Genomic DNA, 19,839 nt, shown 5'->3' on the forward strand with positions numbered 1-19,839 from the left:
GTGGCACCTTCCAAAATAACAAATTTATTGTGGCATGTGGACCAGAGCCTACTTTATATGGCTGAAATGCCATTTTCTGTTGGTAGGTATAATACACATGGAAATGAAATGTAAAAAAAGAAATGTGTTAATTATGTTAAAGCTGAAATAGATGCAAAATTAGCACAGTGACGACTGCACAGCAGCATGAAATGCTACCTCAAACACCTCAGCATTGCTTGGGTTAATTAACACCTGTAACAGTGTTTGTATTAGGATGTTTGTGTTACTATGGGAGCTCCTGTAGAAGAGTTTTGCTTCAGGGTAACAACGTACAAAGAATATGCCCAGAACTGTCTCTCCATTGAAATTAATTGTGAAGCTCTGTGTGCACACTCAAGCCCCCCACCCCCACCCCTGATAGTGATTAATATATGGCACGCATACACGGAGTCGCAAAATGCCACTGGATCAGGTGAATAATGATTTGACAAGCAACTCTCTTGGAGGTAGTGTTGCATGCCATTTGCTCTGCTAAATTGCTGTGTAAATACACTTAATCTGTTCCACGGTCACCTGACATAATGAACAGCTAAGATATGCCCAATAAGATAAATAGTCACTTTTGTAGTATGGCAGTTTGGTTACTAATAAGAAAAACGGGTGCTTTGTATTTGTATAGCTCTTCACACATGCTGTCTTGATAGTCCTTAAAACAGCTCTGTAAGGTACCTACCAGACAGGGTTGGCCCAAGCAGTTTTGCTGATTTTGAGGCAGGCCATGTCACCACCATTTGCTACAGCCACTGACAAGTTTCGCGAGACTTCATCCAGCCCAGTGGACACAGTATCATGAGGCTTGGTCAGCTGAATCTTCTGGGAGACCTGTATAAGGCTTCTTTCCTCTGTTGTCTGACCTTAGTCAAGACTGTACTCTTTAAGTGTGGCAGGAGGTCCACTTCAATCTGAAGAGTAATTAAGCCACCTGAGGTGTTTCATGGCCCAGTCAGTAGAGTTCTGGCCTGGTCATGGAGCACCCACCAGGTAGCTGGTGGCAAAGGCTTGAGTGGTGTGGGGGCCACCCAGCCAATCCATAGTGATGTACTCTTTCTGCTCTGATTAAGTTGATGACGATGATTCATTTCGTTTCTATACTGCTTTATATTTTTAAGGAAATAAAACATTTACAAACCTGCATTAAAACATCAAATAAAGCAATCCAGAATAAAACATTACTGAAGAAAGCCAAATATAATGCATACATTCAAAGCAGCAGAATGAACAGGAAACTAAAATATTATCTTAAAAGATTCCAAAATAAAACATTGCAAAGGAGATCAACTACAGATTGCGCGTGTACTGTTAACACATTTTTTAAATCTTAAACATTTCAAGAGAAAACATTACTAAAGGAAGTCAAATGTAAAATGCACATTTAAAACAGCATAATTAGCAAGACAATACAATATTATCTTAAGCATAGGACATTGCTGCTGCTGCTACCAATCCTGCCTAGGGTGGTTCACGGCAGGTGGCAGCTGCGGAAGCTCAGACTCAGTGACCTGGATCTGTACTAAGAGGCAGCCAAGATGATCTCTGGCTTCTTCAGCAGCTTCAGCTTTTGTAGTTGGGAGTCAGGGCCCCACCCTGTCAGGCCTGATGGAAAAATGCAAGGCAAGGGAGCAGGTCTTCCAGGTCTCAAAGCCAATATGAATGGCTCCGTCTGGTTTCTAATAGGGCCAGGCTGCATTCCGGATGGGATCCTGAGAATGAGAGTCTAAGGCCACCCAGTGTTCTGTTCATGGCTGACTTGGTATCGATAACATTTATTCCCCTTCCCCACACAAATATCATACTCTCAACCACATGTATCACTCTTATTTCCTGTTTTTAAAAAAGATTCACGCTGAAGACTCTTGAGATCATTACGCTGCTCCAGAACGTAACATTTTATGTTGTTGTTTTTATTCTGTACAAATCAGTTGTGATTGAATTTTTACTCTTGCATGACATGCAAAATCGCATGCTGTTTTCTGATGGAGCTGAGATATGTCAAATGAAATGTATAAACCATATGAGAATTTGCAAGTTCACAAGACTTGGCTTTACATTTTTCAGGCTTTGTTCAGCTTCCCATTTGGCTGATTTCCCTTTTTAGGATGGAATCGGGGGAAGGGAAGCAATTTACTTCTTCATGCTAGTATATATCACATGCACTGGAAAGTATTGCATATCCTTCAGGGTCTATCAGGTCGTAGCTGTATCCTACTATTTCCTGAATCTGTATTATTTCGCTTATGAAGAAAACGGAAAGACCCAAAATATGGTTTTAATTGACAACCAACAGGAGAGTTTATAGTGATATGTTATTATCTGAATATGGATACTGTATTAATAATTAAACTGATCTAGCTGACTTTGCATTTCCAGATATCTTAGGCTATGTAATGTTTCATGGCCTAGTTTAAACTGGTTCTGAAAATGCTGAAATAGGGATAGCATCAGTAGATACATGCACACAAAAACAGGTAGCTGGATGTAATGACATTTTAAACAAGTGTGTTAACTTCCTATTACTTTGAAACTACCTTGCATTTCCTTTCAGCCTCCCAATTTCTGTTGAGAAATGAGGTAACTACTTCTGGTTGGATGTAATAGCCTTTTTATCAAGTGTGTTAACTTCCTATTACCTTGCCACTACATTGCACTTCTTTCTGTATCCCAGTTTCTGTTGGGAGATGAGATTCTAAGTTCACACCACAGTGCTGTAATAAACACATATACAAGAAGGTGAAATATTAGAGTTCTGGCTTGAAAATATTTAAGCACAATGAGCCTTAAGGTCAATACAAACCCTAATTCATCTAAACCCAACAACATGCAATTATGCTAATGCAATGTATTTTTAACTCTTCTGTTACTTTCCTATGGCTTTATATTCATTTCACTACTAGTATGATAGTAACTAGGGAAATATTTTCATGGGCACCTACTGACATTACTTTTTGGCTCTTTTTCACTATGCCTATTGTGCTTAAAAGTACAAACAAGGGGTGCTTCCACATTAGCCCTTTATTCATTATTAGGTCACTTGGGTTTTTTTTGCGAACAATCCAGGTGACATTCTCCTGAAACAGTTCATTTCCTATCCTGACCCATTCATGTTCTGCTTATTCCATCCTTCGTTTTTTTGTGTTTGTCTATTACATTTAGAATGCAATTCCGTGCCAGCGTCTTCATCACCGTCTCTCTCTACTCTTCTATGAGTAAAACTGATAAAGTGTCTGTAGGTTTGGGGACTCTTGTCAGTTATCTCACATGCCCTGTCCATCTTGTTTTTTAAAACACATTTCTATATGCACCACTGCTGACAGGCGTAAGTGCATAATATGGTTTTATTCATAAGCATCTTCCGCAGAGCAGCAGCAGCAGCAGTGTTGCAGATAGTGAGAAAGTGGTGGCCAGATCTTGTGAGAGAAGGCAAAAGAGCTGCTTGATCCCTTCCCCCTCAGCCCTGCAGCACTCTCAGCTGCCTGATGCCAGAGCAGTGCGTCTGCAAGTTCCTTTTGTCTGCCTGCTTGTCACCTTATGCTGCCAAGGGGAGAGAGTCTGAGAAGGAGGGATGGGCATAGCAATAAAGCATACCTAGAGCCAGGAGGGTGGAGGAAACTTGGGCAACTGCTGTTCTGTTGTGGGAGTGGCAACTCAGCAGGCAAGTGTGTCCAGAACAGGAATGGTACTTCCTTCTATAGACGCTGGCCATTTTGCTGAGTTGCATTACAGGGGAGCTCTTTCCCTCCTGCTGCATCTCAGAAAATCAACCCACCCCCCTCTGACATCCTTCTAGTGCCCCCACCCATTTAGATGGTCCCCCTCATTTGACTCCAGCCCTCATGCGGCTTATGTCCAACTTCCAGATGATGAGAAAGTTAAGGGCTAGCACTTAATACTGGTGCTGGAGGAGACTCTTGAGAGTCCCATGGACTGCAAGAAGATCAAACGTATTCATTCTTAAGGAAATCTGCCCTGAGCGCTCACTGGAAGGACAGATCCTGAAGCTGAGGCTCCAATACTTTGGCCACCTCATGAGAAGAGAAGACTCCCTGGAAAAGACCCTGATGTTGGGAAAGATGGAGGGCACAAGGAGAAGGGGACAACAGAGGACGAGATGGTTGGATAGTGTTCTCGAAGCTATCAGCATGAGTTTGACCAAACTGCGGGAGGCAGTGGAAGACAGGAGTGCGTGGTGCTTTAAGCAAGCACTTAAAACACAGCATTAACAAAAGCTTTGGCATCCCAGCCCCCCAGAAGCACCCTGTTTGATATTAGACTACATTGTGCCTATGCACAATGGCTAATCAGAGTTATGCAAGACTAGTCTTCCAACTGACATGTACATATTGGAACAGAGGTCTGCATGCACAAATTGGAGGCTAACACATATTTGGTTATAAAATCTAACATCAGGGCAAGGCAGTATAAATTGCATGGATTGAGAGCACAGGAACTTGGGTCTACACATGTAAGTCTCTGTTAAAACATGACATCTACCACACAGATTGTTCTGGAGGTTGCAGAATGCGGGTAAGCTCGTTAGATCCTGATCTCTTACTACATGTTGGCACTATGAGAGGCTATGCTAAACACTATGTTGTTTAGATTTCATTATCACCTAATGTTCATAAATGTATGTCAAGTATATTAGGTGCTATATGCAGATAAAAGTAAATGAGTATGTTCCCTTAGACTCACAAAACCTGCCCATTATTCAATACTCAAGATGCTCCCCTCCCTAAGTACAGTTGAAATTGCCAGATCTTATGCATGCAGATCTCCTGTATTTGCTCTCCTGTTCACTCATGAAGCGGAATAAGTAACCCTTATCCCTAATGAACTATATGACACCTGGAAAAACAGTGGAGGTTACTTTGAAGATTGGAGCTAAAGTGCCTTTCTGTCTGCTTATGGGTTTTTTTTCTTCAGAGGCAACATGTTCTCTTTCATGTTTTGTACTAAACTAAATGGTTCTTGTTTGTGGCCATATCTGAATATAATGGTCTGCTACCAGAGGAGGTACATGGGAAACAGCTGTACTTGTCACTTTAAATGTCATGAAATATAAGCACAGGAAGAACTAGTTCTCTGTCCATTTTTCTTGATCTGGACAAATGGTTCCTAAAACCATATTTTCAGTGTTTTGTTTTTTAACAAACAATGACTTGACAAGATGACAGAGGTTTTGTTGAGCTCAATTTTGATGTTAACACAGTTCCGCTTTTCTCTGATGAGCACCTATATTGGGGTGGGATGGGGGAGTATTAGCCAGAGCATGAGATGCTGGCCAGCAATGTGTCACTGATGTTTGTGACTTTTTCCAGTGCTGATTTGGTACTTATCAAGAGTTGAGGTTGCGCAGCGCATGTTATGGTTATGTAGTTGAGAGTGGATGGATGGATGGAAGTAGTTTCATATTTTCCAGGGTGAAAGCCTGTTCTGGTATAGAATTCAGCCCCTCTCAAGTGAGAGAGGGGAAGGAGAGTATTTGATGGTACCGGGGATGTGGGACACGAGGCCAGTGCTACTTTAGAGTTTGGGAGAGTAACGTATATGCTTGGCAGCAATCCTTGACTGTGGGTTGTCATATGGTTTAGAGCAGGCATGTCCAAAGTCCATTTCAGGGGCCTAATCCAGCCTGCTGGTTGGTTTAATCCGGCCCCTGTGGCAGTTTATTTCCTGGGGTAAAATCCCCCCAAAAAACGCAACAACAAAAAGGTCAACAACTTCAATCCTAAAAAAAAGGTCAACAATTTGGTTGGACCTTTGGTCGGCCCTCACAGCCCTTCACTTCATAAAATCTGGCTCTCTGGTTTAGAGAGTTGTATAGATCCATGTGGTTGGTTGATGGAGATGTTTGAGGTCTTGAATGATTATACTAGTTGTGTGGAATGGAGCATGAATGAGATGGGTTGAGTTGGTTATATGAATGAGTGAATGAATGAATGAATGAATGATGTGTGTTGTTTTGATGGTAGTTTCACATTATACTGCCTTGTAGTGCTTTTAGACTTTTATCAATATTGTTTTTAGGTATATTGATATTGTTTATGTATTCATGTTTTGATGGTACTTATGTGGTTTTGATGGTACTTACTGTGTTTAGATGTATCTTTATGTATTTTAATCTAGTGTAAACCATTTCAAGATATTCAGATAGTAAGTGGTCTGTAAATGGAACCAATCCATAAATAAATAAAACAAAGTCAGGGTCGTGTAGTGGTTAAAGTGATTGCCTATGACTTGAGAGACTCTCCACTCTGCCATGAAGCTCACTAGGTGACCTTGGGCCAGCCAGTGTCAATCGGTCTAACCCACCTCACAGGGCTGTTGTGAGGAAAAGCTAGGGGGAGGGAGAACCACGTGCATCACCTTGAGCTCCTTGGATAAGAAGTGGAGAAGAAATGCATTAACAAACACCCTAACTAACTAACTAACTAACTATGAAGTCATGTTTCCATGCAGTGTTGCTGTTTGGCATCTATTGAAATCAATGTAGCTGCAGGCTTGTGTGTATGGAATAGGCCTTGTGTTCATGGGAGTGAACTGGGAAAATCACAAACCTAGGCATGCAATAACATGTGCTTTTCTTTGGCATTGCGCCTATGATGATTAAAACTAGGTTCAAGCTCCTGTGTAAGTTTTTGGGTAAACTCTGTGCTTTTTTAAAGTGCTTTTTTTTAAAAAAAAAACCTGAAATGTAAAACCTCTGAGAACTTGGCAAGAAAGATTTCCCCACTGCAGATAAAAATAAGCAAACAAATATGTGTATTGCTGCTTGGTTGTTTTTTTTTTTTTAAAAAGATTTTATTTATCAACATTTTAGAAAGCAAAGAACCTGTTAGACCATAAAATAGTTTGGGGGAGGGGGAGCATATGTAATTGCTTCATGTATATATTTGTGAGAATCTTATTTTAGAAACTAGTGCAACCCTATGCATATTTACTCTGAAGTAAGTACCATATACAGTAGGGCTTACCCCAGGGAAGTGTCCATAGGATCACAGATTTCGGCTCTTTTACAATAATTCATATTAGGAATAAAAGCTTTGAGCAACAAAAGAGGGAGGAACACAAACTTGCAGGTGGTCTGGAAAGGTGTGCCAAGTTGGCACACCTTTCCAGACCACCTGGTTTCTCCTCAGATAGTACAAATATATTTATAATTATTTTTCCAGGAGTAAAATCCTGGTTCGTTGCTGATGTGTTTTGCTTTGTGAGCTTTAATTCTCTGGGTTTCTCCCTACCATTGCACCAAGGGAGGAGCAAACTGGAAGCAAATACGTTGGGTGCTAGCATGATGCTTTTTCACACTGTGGGTTAAGTGAGCCAAACTTATTGTTATGTGCGAACCTGACCTTTATCAGAGTTCATTTCTTGTTAACCCAAGAGTGTCTATAAGTGTCCTCTTGATTTTGAACAATGCCCACGATGGTTATCCACAGTTGTCATGAGGCTATTTATGAACCAGGGGAGTTGTGTTTGAGGACAGTTGATGTGGGATCTCTTCCACATCATTTATTTATTTTTGTCTATTCTCTGCAGAAGGTGGGGGTTGTGCTGCTTTCTGTTCATAATACATATTTGGATCTATCCCTTATAAAAATTTGAATACTAAATGGCAACGGGAGGAGAATACAACTTTCAGAATCTGATGTAATTTTGTACAAATTGTACAAATGTTAAGCTGTTATGAGGAGTATATCGAGTTTATGGTATTTTATTGCTTATAATTGGATTTCTCCCTTTCCCCTGTCCCAGTTGCTTATGTTGTCCGTTATTAATTTGATTTGGTTGTTACAGCCTTTTGCCTAAGCATATTAGCCCTCTTCAGATATTCAGTCAAAGACATGCCATAAATGGAATAGAGGCAAGTGATGTACGCACCATCTCAGCCCACTTCATCTGTAGGCAGGTCAGGATGAAGCAGGCAGGGACATTGGGACTGAGGGCAGTGCACCTGTACACACTAATGCTCTCACACCTTCAGCTGAATGCCTGAATGGGACTGTTGTCAGGCCTGTATTCCAGGTTTGTGCTTGCAGGTTTCTGGGAATAATTAATTGTGCATGTGTATTCTTAATACAGCGGTAGCTCTGGATGCGAACGGGATCCATTCTGGAGCCCCATTCACATCCTGAGTAGAATGCAACCCGCGCATGTGCAGGTCGCGATTCGCTGCTTCTGTGCATGCGCGTGACGTCATTTTGCGCGTCTGTGCATGTGCTAGCGGCGAAACCCGGAAGTAACGCATTCCGTTACTTCCGGGTCGCCGCAGAGCGTAACCTGAAAACGCTCAACCTGAAGCATATTTAACCTGAGGTATGACTGTATTTTAGAGTGAAGTTGCGTGAATCAGTAACAGTTTTTGATAGAGTTAATTTTGAATTGTGGCGTGGCAGTTATGGTCTTGATTTTCCTTGTATTCTTAAAGGCAAATCGAGCGATGCCAGTACAGTCTACATATAATCTGAGATCTTGTGAAAAGGGATATGGTTTTATAATTACTGTTCTCTTCTTTTTCAGCTTCTCTGCGAAAATGTCAAATGGGAGGGTCCTTCATTTTCACCCTTCAATTCTCCATTTTGGAATGCAGTGAGTATTTTGCATACTTTTATTCTGCATCCCAGGAAATTCTTTCCCCAGAAGAGTCTTTAATTCCCTTCCATTTTGCATTGCATACAATGTTTCCACCCTCCTTTTCTGTGTCCGGTTCCTTGGCAGCTTAGAGTACATAGTTCTTACTCAAGCAGGATTGCAACACACAACTAATAATAACAACACCACCTCCCCTTCACCAGCGGGCCCCAGGGCTGGTTGTTACAATATAAAATTCTGAATGAAAAACAGTTAAAACAAGTTACAGCCACAGGAGTAGGATGGGTCTTGAAAGCAACCATCTCAGGTGTCAAAGGGCAAGGTGTCTTCAGCATTTGCTGAAAGATGAAGGTGGCAGACATGTCTCTGTGGGGGGAATTTCACAACACCCTTTTCTGGGGGGCCCTTCCTTGTACTTCTGAGGAGGGCAGAACCACCAAGAGGGGCCCACCTTCTGATCTTAACACCCAGAGAAGGTCTGTAGAGAAGGAGGCAGTCTCTCAGATTTTGGGGGCTAAAGTCCTATAGGGCTTTACACACTAAACACCTTGAATTGAGCCTGGAAATGAACTGACAGCAAACATAGCAGTTTTAGAACAACCGTAAGAGTTCTAAAGGCAGCCCTAGTCAGCAGTCTAACCACTGCATTTTGAACCACTGCATTCAGAGTTCTCTTCAAGAGCAGCCCTATGTAGGGCACGTTGCAGTAATCCAATCTGGAAGTTACCAGAACGTGGAGTACCATAGCCAAGTTATCTGTCTAAAAGGGGCTGTAGCTGGTGAACCAGTTGGAATTAGAAATAGGCACTCCTAGCCATCACGGCCTCCTGGGCCTCAAGTGACAATGTTGGACCCAGGATTACCTGCAAGCTATAACCATGTTCTGCTGGTTCTCATGAAAAGGGAACTCTGGATGAGGAGGAGGTGGCTTTTGGCTTGGATTTGTTCATGTCATGCCAAACCACATTGTGTCTGTATCCCAAAGTTATCTTTGGTTTAAATTCCAATGGGCCCAAGTTGTAGGGGTTTTTCCTGAACACTTTATGTTTGCATGTGGAGTGGAAAACATGACTGCATTCTTTCCATTGCCAATAATACTTCCCTTTCTTCTTTCCCTTAGGTTGCTGGGACTGCCTAAAGCTAAAATGCTATGTGCTTACAATCCTAGTAAGGATAAAGATGTTATAGTGAATTCAATGTTTACAGCTACTAGGCATTTTCATGTGTCTCCTGTTCATAGCAGGGTGAGTGCTGATGTACTTTTGGAAACTATGCTAGGGCAGAGTGCCAGAGCTTCATGCTTTCCTTGGCCCTAAAGCGTTAGCTAACTGGTCTTTCTTTCCTACTTTCCCAGCCATCAGCTTGTTCTTGGTCTTCCCATATATTTCTGTTAGGGCTGAGCTGAACATTTTCCCATGCATTTTCGGTGCCAAAAAAAAAAAAAGCCTTCTGTGTCCCTCAGAAGTATCTAATTTTCACTGTTGCTCGTTGCTTTTTCAGCCTCTGTTGCTTGTGGCTTCACCTGCATTTGGATTCCAATACACTTAAAACTCAATACATCCTTGTCAGTTGTCTTCTCTCCAGCTCAATCATTCTCCGCCCTCCAAATGACTCTTACTCCCTCAGAAGACTCTGCCCTTTCCCCCTTGTTACTCTCCTCTGCTATAAGAAGCTTCTTGTTTTTAATGAACTAGCTTTTATTTTATTTTCTAACAGTGGGTTATTTTTTTTTACACATGTAGCTTGTTTAAACTATGATTTGTTGAAACGAGCCAAGGTCAAACTGTGGTTGTTTCAACAAACAATCGTTTAAACTTATGAGAGTTCCCAGTTTGGATGTAATGATATGCTCCTTTAAAGTTTATGTTTCCAATTTCCTCCTTGTGCTCTGGAGCCAGAGGAGAGGGCTGAGGGGAAGCATGCAAACCCAAGCTCATTCATATCATAGCTGTCAACCTTCCCATTTTTTTGTGGGAAATTCCCTTATTCCAGCGCCGTTTCCCACTGCTATCCCGGATTGTTAGATATCCCATAGACTGTCCCCAGGACAGTGAGGCTGCTGATCCCTTATTTTCAAGGCTGCTGATCCCTTATTTTCAAGGCTGCTGATCCCTTATTTTCAAATCTGAAAGTTGACAGCTATGATTCATATCATGCTAAACCATGATTGGGTTGGGTCCAGACTGTATCTCTGTAAGTAAAGTGACTTGCAATCCTGGTTTAAGTTAAATAGTGGTGGCTATATAAGATTGGATGCATTGGCAAGCTACTATGGTTTGCTGCTAACCATGATTGAAAGCTTCTCATTGTGGCGTGTAGGAAAAGGGAAGAGGGGGCATATGAGCCTGAGGTTCCTGGTTGTTACTGATTATAATGCTAAGTCATGTTTTAGTGCTGCATTCGAAGCCAGCCTCTGTCTCAGCATGCAGTCTCTTGATAGCTGCCCCTCCTTGTTTCTTATTGCTCTTCAGACTACATATAGGAAGGTGAAGGGGAGCATGGCAGCTATGAACCACTGTCAATATATTTAGTCTGGTGGGGCAAGGGGTGGGTGGTGACCCACTTTTTAAACTTTACAAGTCTGTAATAAAATTAATGCAATTAATTCTATTGAACACCAGATATTTTTATTTTATCTGTAGGTGATTCCAGCAATGGGAAAAAATTGTTTCAGAGTACTGTTTCTTCCATTAGAAGAAGGCAGTTTTGAAAGTACATTATTTATAAATACCTCATCTCATGGAATATTTTCATATCAGGTAATCTTTTGTTCATCAGCTTGAGATTTGGAAGGTAATTAGTTTTTCAAATGACGTAATAGTGGGCAAAACCAGGAAACATTGCCAGCAGTTCTTGGTCATGAATAAATAATACTCGCAGAGAACATTATGATTTCCCAGGGACTGAAGCTTTAAGGGGTCTGTTCCTCTGGTCCCAAATGGCTTAAAAAATTTCTACATTTGTGTTGGAGAAGAAACACGCGGGCGACTTTCCCCTCTGGTAGTTGAAGACAACCATCCTGTAGGTACATTTTCAAGTAAGCCTTTCTAACCTGGAAAAAAATAAGATTTGTATTCCATGTTAAGCATTACAAACAATTAAATACAGTAGTTCTAAAAGTATATGTAGCCCTGCTTGGCCACGATTTATTTGCTCCTACACAAAAAAGTATAGAGACATCAAGAAAATCCTTGTTATACAGATTATACAAGGAATTATGCCTCAGTTTTGTAACTGAAGGTCTTCCTATGCTGTACCTCAGTAGGTTGGAGAACTAAGGGAATGCTGCCATTGTCTATGCGGTGACATCTGGATCTTATAGCACATATCGCTTGCTGAAGCCAGGATGACTGCAGTGTACTACACAAAGCCTTTCCTGCTCCTTCCAAACCTTGGATGTGGCATGATGAGTTAAAGGCTCCTCAGTTGAAGCAGAGGCAGGGTGTGGCTGTGCCTTTGCTCATGGTCCCTGTGCAGTAAGGGCTGCATTGTATTTGAATGGCAGTTGTTGAGCCGCACAAGCAGGAAACTGCTGTTGCACATGTGTCATTCTTGCACGTTTCCCATATATATTTTATTGACCATGCAAGAGGACATAATGTGACTAGATGGACCTTTGGCTTGAACCAGCAGGGCTCTTGGCATTCACTATGATCTCAAACTTTGCATGCAAAATTAGGTGTTGTACACCAGTTTCCATTGTGCATGTGTATATAAGACAATTTGGGATCTTCGTTCATTATCTACTTATTAAATTTGTATCCTGCCCTATGCCCGCAGGTCTCGGGGCGGTTGCAACATAAAATCACAATATAAAAACATGAAATGCATAATAAAAATAAAACCAACGCAATAAATAAATACACACACCCTTCAGTTGCATTCACTTCAAAGGGACTAGCAGAAGAGAATTTTCTCAGTGATCTGGATTGTGTCACAGGTTTGCACACACTCTGCCTCTTGGATCAATAAACACTTCATTGATAAACTGAAGAGATCTGTAAGGAGTTCTAAAAAAGAAGTTTACTGTGGAATTTGTGAATGAAAATTTTAAAATAACAGAAACAAAAGGTCAGTAACATTTAACTGGGCTTTAAAAAGAAGAAATAAATAATATTTACTTGTGTAAATTAATAATATAATATAATATGCTTTAAAAACTTGGGCCTTCATCATAAAAGTTTCTAAATAATTACATACCTAGTACAAAAGTTTACTTCATCTTTTCCTTATGTAAAACTATGTGCTAAATGAAGTGCTTCAGATGTTTGAAGTATTAGAAAACTGCAGCTGATACTCAGTTGCTCTTTTGACACCTGGTGTAGTTATTAATTTGAATTGTTCAGGCAGCAATACCCAAGACCCCCTTCTGTTTATAGCCCCCTTGTCTGTTTATAGCACCCATCTCATGAATAAGTGCTAGAAATACTTTCCCACAGCCTCACCCAACACTTCTGAATAAACATGCACTGAAAGTCATGCAAATAATGCTGGAAGAGGTTCCTTCACATCTGTCTGCTGTTCCCCTGTGATCTTGCACCCACCTGCCCACCCACACTGCATCTGCTATGCCCATTTTCCTTTTTTGCATGTACTAAGGCAAATGAATGAGTTCTAGGCTTCAGAGATCGTACAGCTGTAAAAATAAATAAATTGCCATGTTAATTTTTGTGAAATGGTAATCTCTCTTGCATTGTGTCTGAGGTGGCAAAGCCTCTGGTTCTTCTTGACTAAGCAACTGTGGCTACCCTGGAATGTTCATTTACTCTAGTAAATTTCCTGCCACTGGTGACTTCACTCCTCTTGATTCTCTTCAGTTGCCCTAGGAACCAAACAGTCCAGCTTCTGTGAGGGAAGGGGAAATTGTCCATTTGGTTTGGATTATTGCCGCAGAGAGAGAGATATATACATTTTTGTTGTTGCTTTCCTATATAGTTCATAAGAGCTCAGGAGAGGGGATTTTTGTGTAACACTTGTCAGAAAAGTGGACTTATGGAACCACAATCATTAATTTAAAAGTCTGTTCTGTCTTTGATCTCCTTGCTTCAGTTTCATAACTTGCACTGCGGAACCACTTCAGCAAGAATTACTAGGAGATTATCTTCTTCCCTCTTCCTTAGAAATCTCATATAGAAAGCCACTGCCCAAGTAAAATACTATATAACCATCTAAATAGCAGAAACAAATGTTAGTACACTTGTCTTTCAGTTTCCCCTCAGCAGCCTATTTGGATACTTCTGTCACATTATTCATTGTGAAAGTCCTATTCACATTTTAATGCATCTTTTGCTATTTGATGCATAAAATGCCTGGATTTGTTCTTACTCTTTTTATGTTTATCAGACCTGGCCCAGGTAGATGAAAAGTGGTACTTTTAGGAATGGCGTATAAAATTGTCTAAAATGGTTCAATATGGGAGCTGTGGTCTGGGCATTTGTTTTTTTTTTAGTTCATGCTCAAACAGAAATCGCCTTCACTCTGAATTGATATTGTGATGTCACCACATGCCATATCTTACTGACCACATGGCATTAATATAATCACATTGACTGTCATCCCCAATTGCCTGGAATCACCTAGTGAAGCAGAACCTTTCCCCCAATTTTTAAAATATTGCTGAAGAAGCAATACACAGGGGGGAAATGTTGTAAACCATTGTGCGGGGAGGCCTTGCACTCTGAAAATGTTTTTATATATGAACATTTGATGCAGCTGTGTTACTGAATAATTTCAATATATTCGGCTATTTTAGCATGTAACATGCTAAAGCATGTTATTTTTGTTTGAAAATAGTGAATGTAATGTACTGTTTTACACCAGGTCTTTGGAACAGGAACTTCAAGGACCATTTCAGAAGACTCTAGAAAGCAGCTAGCAAATACTTATTTACTGCTTCCACATATCAACAGTATCCAGATCTCACAGACACTGGTATAGTAACTTTAAAAAAAGTTATATTTTAGGGACCATGTAAAGTTGCTTTGTTTTTCAAAAAGAACTGTACCTCAGCTTTCTGTTTAATGTTAATGGAAATGATACCATGGGGTTTTAAGGGCTATTGTTGTTGATTCTTGGGAGAATATTGTGGGGGGGGGGGAATTGTAGCATTGTTGACAGTATCCCGCTCTGCAACAGTACAAAGGGAGGAATAATAATCATTCTTGTGAGTTGCACAATTGACAACTGACCACTTGAACCCTATTTTATGGTCTAACATGTCCTTGTTTCATTTCCTGTGTTGCCCTTTGCTGCTCTTCAGTACAGTGGTACCTCTAGTTGCGGACACAATCCATTCCGGGGTGCCATCCGCACCCCGAAAAGTCCGCAACTAGAGCTGCACTTCTGCACAAGCGTGGAGCACGATAGAGCACTTCTGCGCATGTGCGAAGCATGCAGAACGCTTCTGCGCATGTGTGCGGGGCAAAACCCAGAAGTATACCCTTCCAGGTTTGCCGCATTTGCAACCCAAAAATCCGCAACATGAAGCAAATGCAACAAGAGGTATGACTGTACACTAGAAGTAGCTGCTCTTTGGAATAACAATATTTCTTACTTCTCATTGCTGATTATATATAGATTTGTACGCAAATAAAAAACGCACACCAGGCAATATGTATGGAAGTTACCTTTATTCTTCGTGTCCTATAACACACACTCAAACCCCCCAAATCTGTCCCACCAGCCCCAAAAGGTTGGTAAACCCTGATGTGGACCAAACAGATAGGCTGTGCAGATCGGAAGAGACCAGGATTTGAATAAACTCCTTTGTGTATTCCAAATCTATGGCCACAAACACGATGTCTTGAGAATAGAGTATTTAATTTCGCCAAAATAGAGTATTTAATTTCAGCATCTTGGTTTTCTCCCTGGATCAATCTCTACCTGCTGCTATTCCCCACCAACCCAAGAAAAAAGAAACAGGCAGAGAAAGCAACCCATTCTCTCCACTTCCTCTTCAAGGCTCAGATCAGCAGCTCGGGTGGCAGTCTGAGCTTTAAAAAGCACCTAGAGGTGAAAGAGGAAGTGGGGAAAGGGCATCAGATAAACCAGTTTCCTCCCCTAGTTCTATGTACTTCTCAAGGGGAATAGGTAACCGCCCTCAACTACCTCATGACTAGTGTGTGTGTGTGTGTGTGTGTGTGTGAGGGGGGGGGGAGGGACTCAAGGTCTTGCAGGCACCAGGACAAATCCTGCGCAGTGCCATTGTGTCCAGAGTTGTCACACTGGAGACTCCAGGTTCCAGTACTATTTCCAGCATTTCTGGGAAGGACCTGGCATTCAAAATTAGTGTGTGTTTTTAAGAGTGTTGCTCAGGGTCTCTTTCCTAACTTTACCACAGCAAATAAATTTTAAAATTTAAAAAAAAATGTCAAGTAGCACCTTAGAGACCAGCTAAGTTTGTTCTGGGTATAAGCTTTCGTTTGCATGCATACTTCTTCAGATACCATGCACTCAAAAGCTTATACCCAGAACAAACTTAGTTGGTCTCTAAGGTGCTACTGGACATTTTTAAATTTTATTTGTTTATTTCGACTGTGTCAGGCCAACACGGCTACCTACCTGAATCTTTTGCCACAGCAAGTTTCTTTCATATTGCGACCCAGCTCCTCATTTGTACATTTTTAAAAAATAAAAATCTGGTGTTAAAATATTGTTAGAATCTTCAAAGTCAAATAATCTTGAAATCTACAGTTAAAGATGAGGCTAGTTTTTCTCAAGTGGTTGCTAGGCCAATGCCAGCTGGGATGTCATCGTGCTGAGTTTATACTTGAAAACTTGACTGGAAGCATTAAATGCATTTTATAAAGGGAGAAGCTACGTGAGCACAAACATGCCTGCCGTTAGTGAAATATGTTACAATGCTTGTGGGTCTTCCTTGTTGGGAAACATCTATGTAATTGTTCTGCTGCTTGTCCAGCAGCAGCAGCAATGCTTATCATAACCTGGTTTGAGCCACTTTTTATGCGTCTGCTTTGCACAGAACAAAGTTTTGTTTGCAAGTATTTAAAACACAGACACAGAGGAAAGGATGGGTTTGTATTTATTTATCCCTTAAAGTTACTTTAAATGCTTTATAAAATTACTGCAAACTCGATCACTGGCTCTGCATGCTGTGGCAGAAGCAAGGGGAACAGGTTTGCTATATTAAATGTGACAACAGAAGTGTACTGGCTTTATATTTAATAATACTAAGGCAGTTTATTCTGTTACATAGAAGATACTCTGTTCTTTAAGAGTTGGCACCGAAGATGTTCTGCAATTCTTATTGCATGGATAAGTGGCTGTTCATTGTGAATGTTTATGTGAAGGTTTCTGATGGTTCTCATGTATCTATAACTTACAAAACCAATTATTGTTACCATCTTTTGACCTCAAATTGCTGCAAAATGTGGTGGTTTTAGGAAAAGAAATTGAGATTCACGTTTGAAAAAAAGAACCAGCAAATAATTAAACAGTTAAATAATGGTATGATTAGATGTGCTATAGCTCCCCCTCATGGGTATTTGAAAGGATTCTTAACCAGAAAATAAATTGGTATAATGGAAAGCTGACTTTGGCAATGGTACTGTTCATTAGTGAATTTAATTTCAAAATACCTGATTTATATAGGGTATACAAGCTCTAAGTATCCTTGAGGACCAAATTTAGGACCATAAGTTGCCATATTTTTTTGAAAATAGACCCATTTTTTGGCATATGGTTGAATTTGCTAAAACATTTTAGTTATGTAGCAATGCAGTCAACCACGTAAAACACAGAAGGCAACTATAAAAAGTTGATAATAAAAATGTAGAGTTTGTTATCACATTTATTATAACACTTTTATCTAAGGAGCTCAAGATGGCGTACATTGCTTTCCCCCTCCCATCCTCACAATAACCCTAGCAGACAGACAGACACTGGTTCAAAATTACCCAGTGAGCGTCACGGCCAAGTGGGGATCTGAAACCTGGTCCTAGTCTAAGGTTCTAAGGAGTCCACCACACTTCTACACACCATACTGGTTTGACCTTCTTTTAGACTGTGGTTTTTTTTGTTTGTTTTTCCAGGCAGAAACTAGGAATGTGAGTCACTTAAAAGTTCGTCTTGAATGCCGATTACTTAACAAATTGTATCAGCATTTTAAGGTACGGTGTATACTTTTCTTCCTAAATCAGAGACTACACCAGCCACACACAGCTAAGCTAGTTGAGCTGGACTCAGCTGTGGTCTTGAAGTAGCCTTTACTTACTGTTTTGGAGGCATCAACGTATATGAACAAGGGTGAATCCTTAAGGCTAATTCAGGATATTTTAGCTTCTGTGACAACTTTAGGTCTATTCCGTGGAACAGCTAACCTGGGGTATGGATGTTTTGGTTGCGATTCCTGCAGAGCAAGAGGTTGGGCTAGATGACTCTCGGGGGTCTCTTTCAACTCTACCGTTCTGTGATTCTATGTGACACCGCACTGGGAAGTAGGTGCTTAAGTGATATTGTATGCTGAGATTACTCTGTCATTGGAGCATTACCTCCTCAAAGCACTGATCCCTTTCATCCTGTGTATGCTGGCATAATGAGCAAGTTACATTGGTACACTCTTATGTAGTGCATTGAATTCTTTGGGAATTTCCCCCATTGATCTTGCCAACTGTGATCTGACTGGCATCATTTACTTTTTGAATTGCAGCCTGTCTTTGGCTGTTAAGAATGTCTTACGTCAAATCTGATGCTGACCGAGCAAAAAGCCATAACATCATTCTGAGGACTATGTCTTAGCTGTGCCATTTTTATGGCTGCATGCCATCAAGTAGATCCAGTCTAGATGGTAAATGGCTCAATGAATCCATGCAGTTCCAACCTGAATATTGTTGTCTTTATAAGGAACAATATTCAGGTTGGAACTGCATGGATTCATTGAGCCATTCACCATCTAGATTGGATATTGCTTATTCCCAAATCTTTGCTTATTCCCAAATCTTTTATCTACGGGAAATTACCAGCTACCATATTGACCTAGGCTCTGTCTGCTCACAGTAAGTTTAATTCAGTGTATCTGTTTTCTTCCAGCATGACTGCTTCCTTTTTACATTCTGCCTCTTTATCTCTATCACACACAACTTAGAAAATCACTCTGCCTATTGTAGAACATAAATTCTGTGATTTCCTGTTTGCTTACATCAGATATATACATACAATCTATCATATATTTAAAGAGGTACAGTATAAGACAGACTGTCCTTTGCTTGTCATCAGTGGGACCTGAAGATTAGCTCAAAGTTTCTTGTAACCAGTTCTCACATTTTACCATTCATAGGTGCCAACTCCTAGGGGCTGAGTGGTTTTTGTCCCCACCGTAAAATAATTGAGGGGGCTGCCCCCCCAAAAATGATGGGCACTGCCATTCAAATGGTGTGCATGCACCACATCATGTGATCGATTATGTAGGGTGGGGTTTACCTGCCCCCCCAATATTTTATTTAAGTTGGCACCCCTGTTGCCATTCCATGTCAAGAAGTGCCTAACAGTTAAAAGACACACTCTTACTGGAATATACTTTTGTGGATTAAGAAGTGGAGGTCTGCCTTGTCCACTGTCCATATATGACTGTAGATTTTAATTATCTTTTGAAGGTGCTAAACCAGCTTTTAGAAGAAATATATAATGGTCATGTTAGATAACTGTGTGTACATGTCTATTTGCACCCATCATTTTTATTTCCTTAACCGTGTATAGCTAGAGGATTTCCAGTGCAGAATGTGCAGAGCAACAGTATTTATCCTAAAGAGGCAGAATGTATATCATGATGTCCCATTGCTGTGCATTTGCAGCAGAACATTATTTCCTAAATTAGTATAACTTTCTCTTCAGATTCCCAGCAAGACATCTCCTCTTTTGACATGCTAGACACCAGGATTTTTTTAAAGGAACCATAGCAGGTTAAGTATTGCAGTTCTGAATGAAACATTCTGATTGTTCTCATGTGAATAATTTTTTGGATTTCCCTTTCTGTTTTGCATTAGAGTTGCTGCTTTGCATCTGATGGCCTAATGCTGCTAGAGATAAGCTTAATGGTCAAAATGGAAAATATGCAACATGAATTTGTGGACCTTAGACAGTACTTACTGGAAAACCTTTTTGTAGTTTATGTAGCAATGGACAAAACACAGACCTCTGGTAAGTCCAAGATGTGTCTGCATGTATGTTTCATTGATATAGTATGTTCTTGCA

At 40.6% G+C, this 19,839-nt stretch overlaps 1 protein-coding gene across 16 annotated transcripts in view; it reads left to right on the plus strand.

Annotated features, from left to right (window-relative positions):
• The window catches only part of TMEM131L (transmembrane 131 like), a 66,855-nt gene that overhangs the window by 20,592 nt on the left and 26,424 nt on the right, over window positions 1–19,839 (plus strand). For 8 of the 16 annotated variants that reach the window (XM_083457021.1, XM_083457010.1, XM_083457018.1 and 5 more), the window contains exons 4-9: window positions 8,560–8,628; window positions 9,752–9,875; window positions 11,274–11,390; window positions 14,452–14,562; window positions 17,682–17,759; window positions 19,632–19,785. In XM_083457021.1, coding sequence (XP_083313147.1) covers window positions 8,560–8,628; window positions 9,752–9,875; window positions 11,274–11,390; window positions 14,452–14,562; window positions 17,682–17,759; window positions 19,632–19,785 — 653 coding nt within the window. The remainder of the gene's footprint in view (window positions 1–8,559; window positions 8,629–9,751; window positions 9,876–11,273; window positions 11,391–14,451; window positions 14,563–17,681; window positions 17,760–19,631; window positions 19,786–19,839) is intronic. The other 8 variants (XM_083457025.1, XM_083457011.1, XM_083457012.1 and 5 more) reach the window with 1 other exon arrangement.

Source organism: Podarcis tiliguerta (genome assembly GCF_965153285.1).
Source record: "Podarcis tiliguerta genome assembly, chromosome: 9".
Lineage (NCBI taxonomy): Eukaryota > Metazoa > Chordata > Lepidosauria > Squamata > Lacertidae > Podarcis > Podarcis tiliguerta.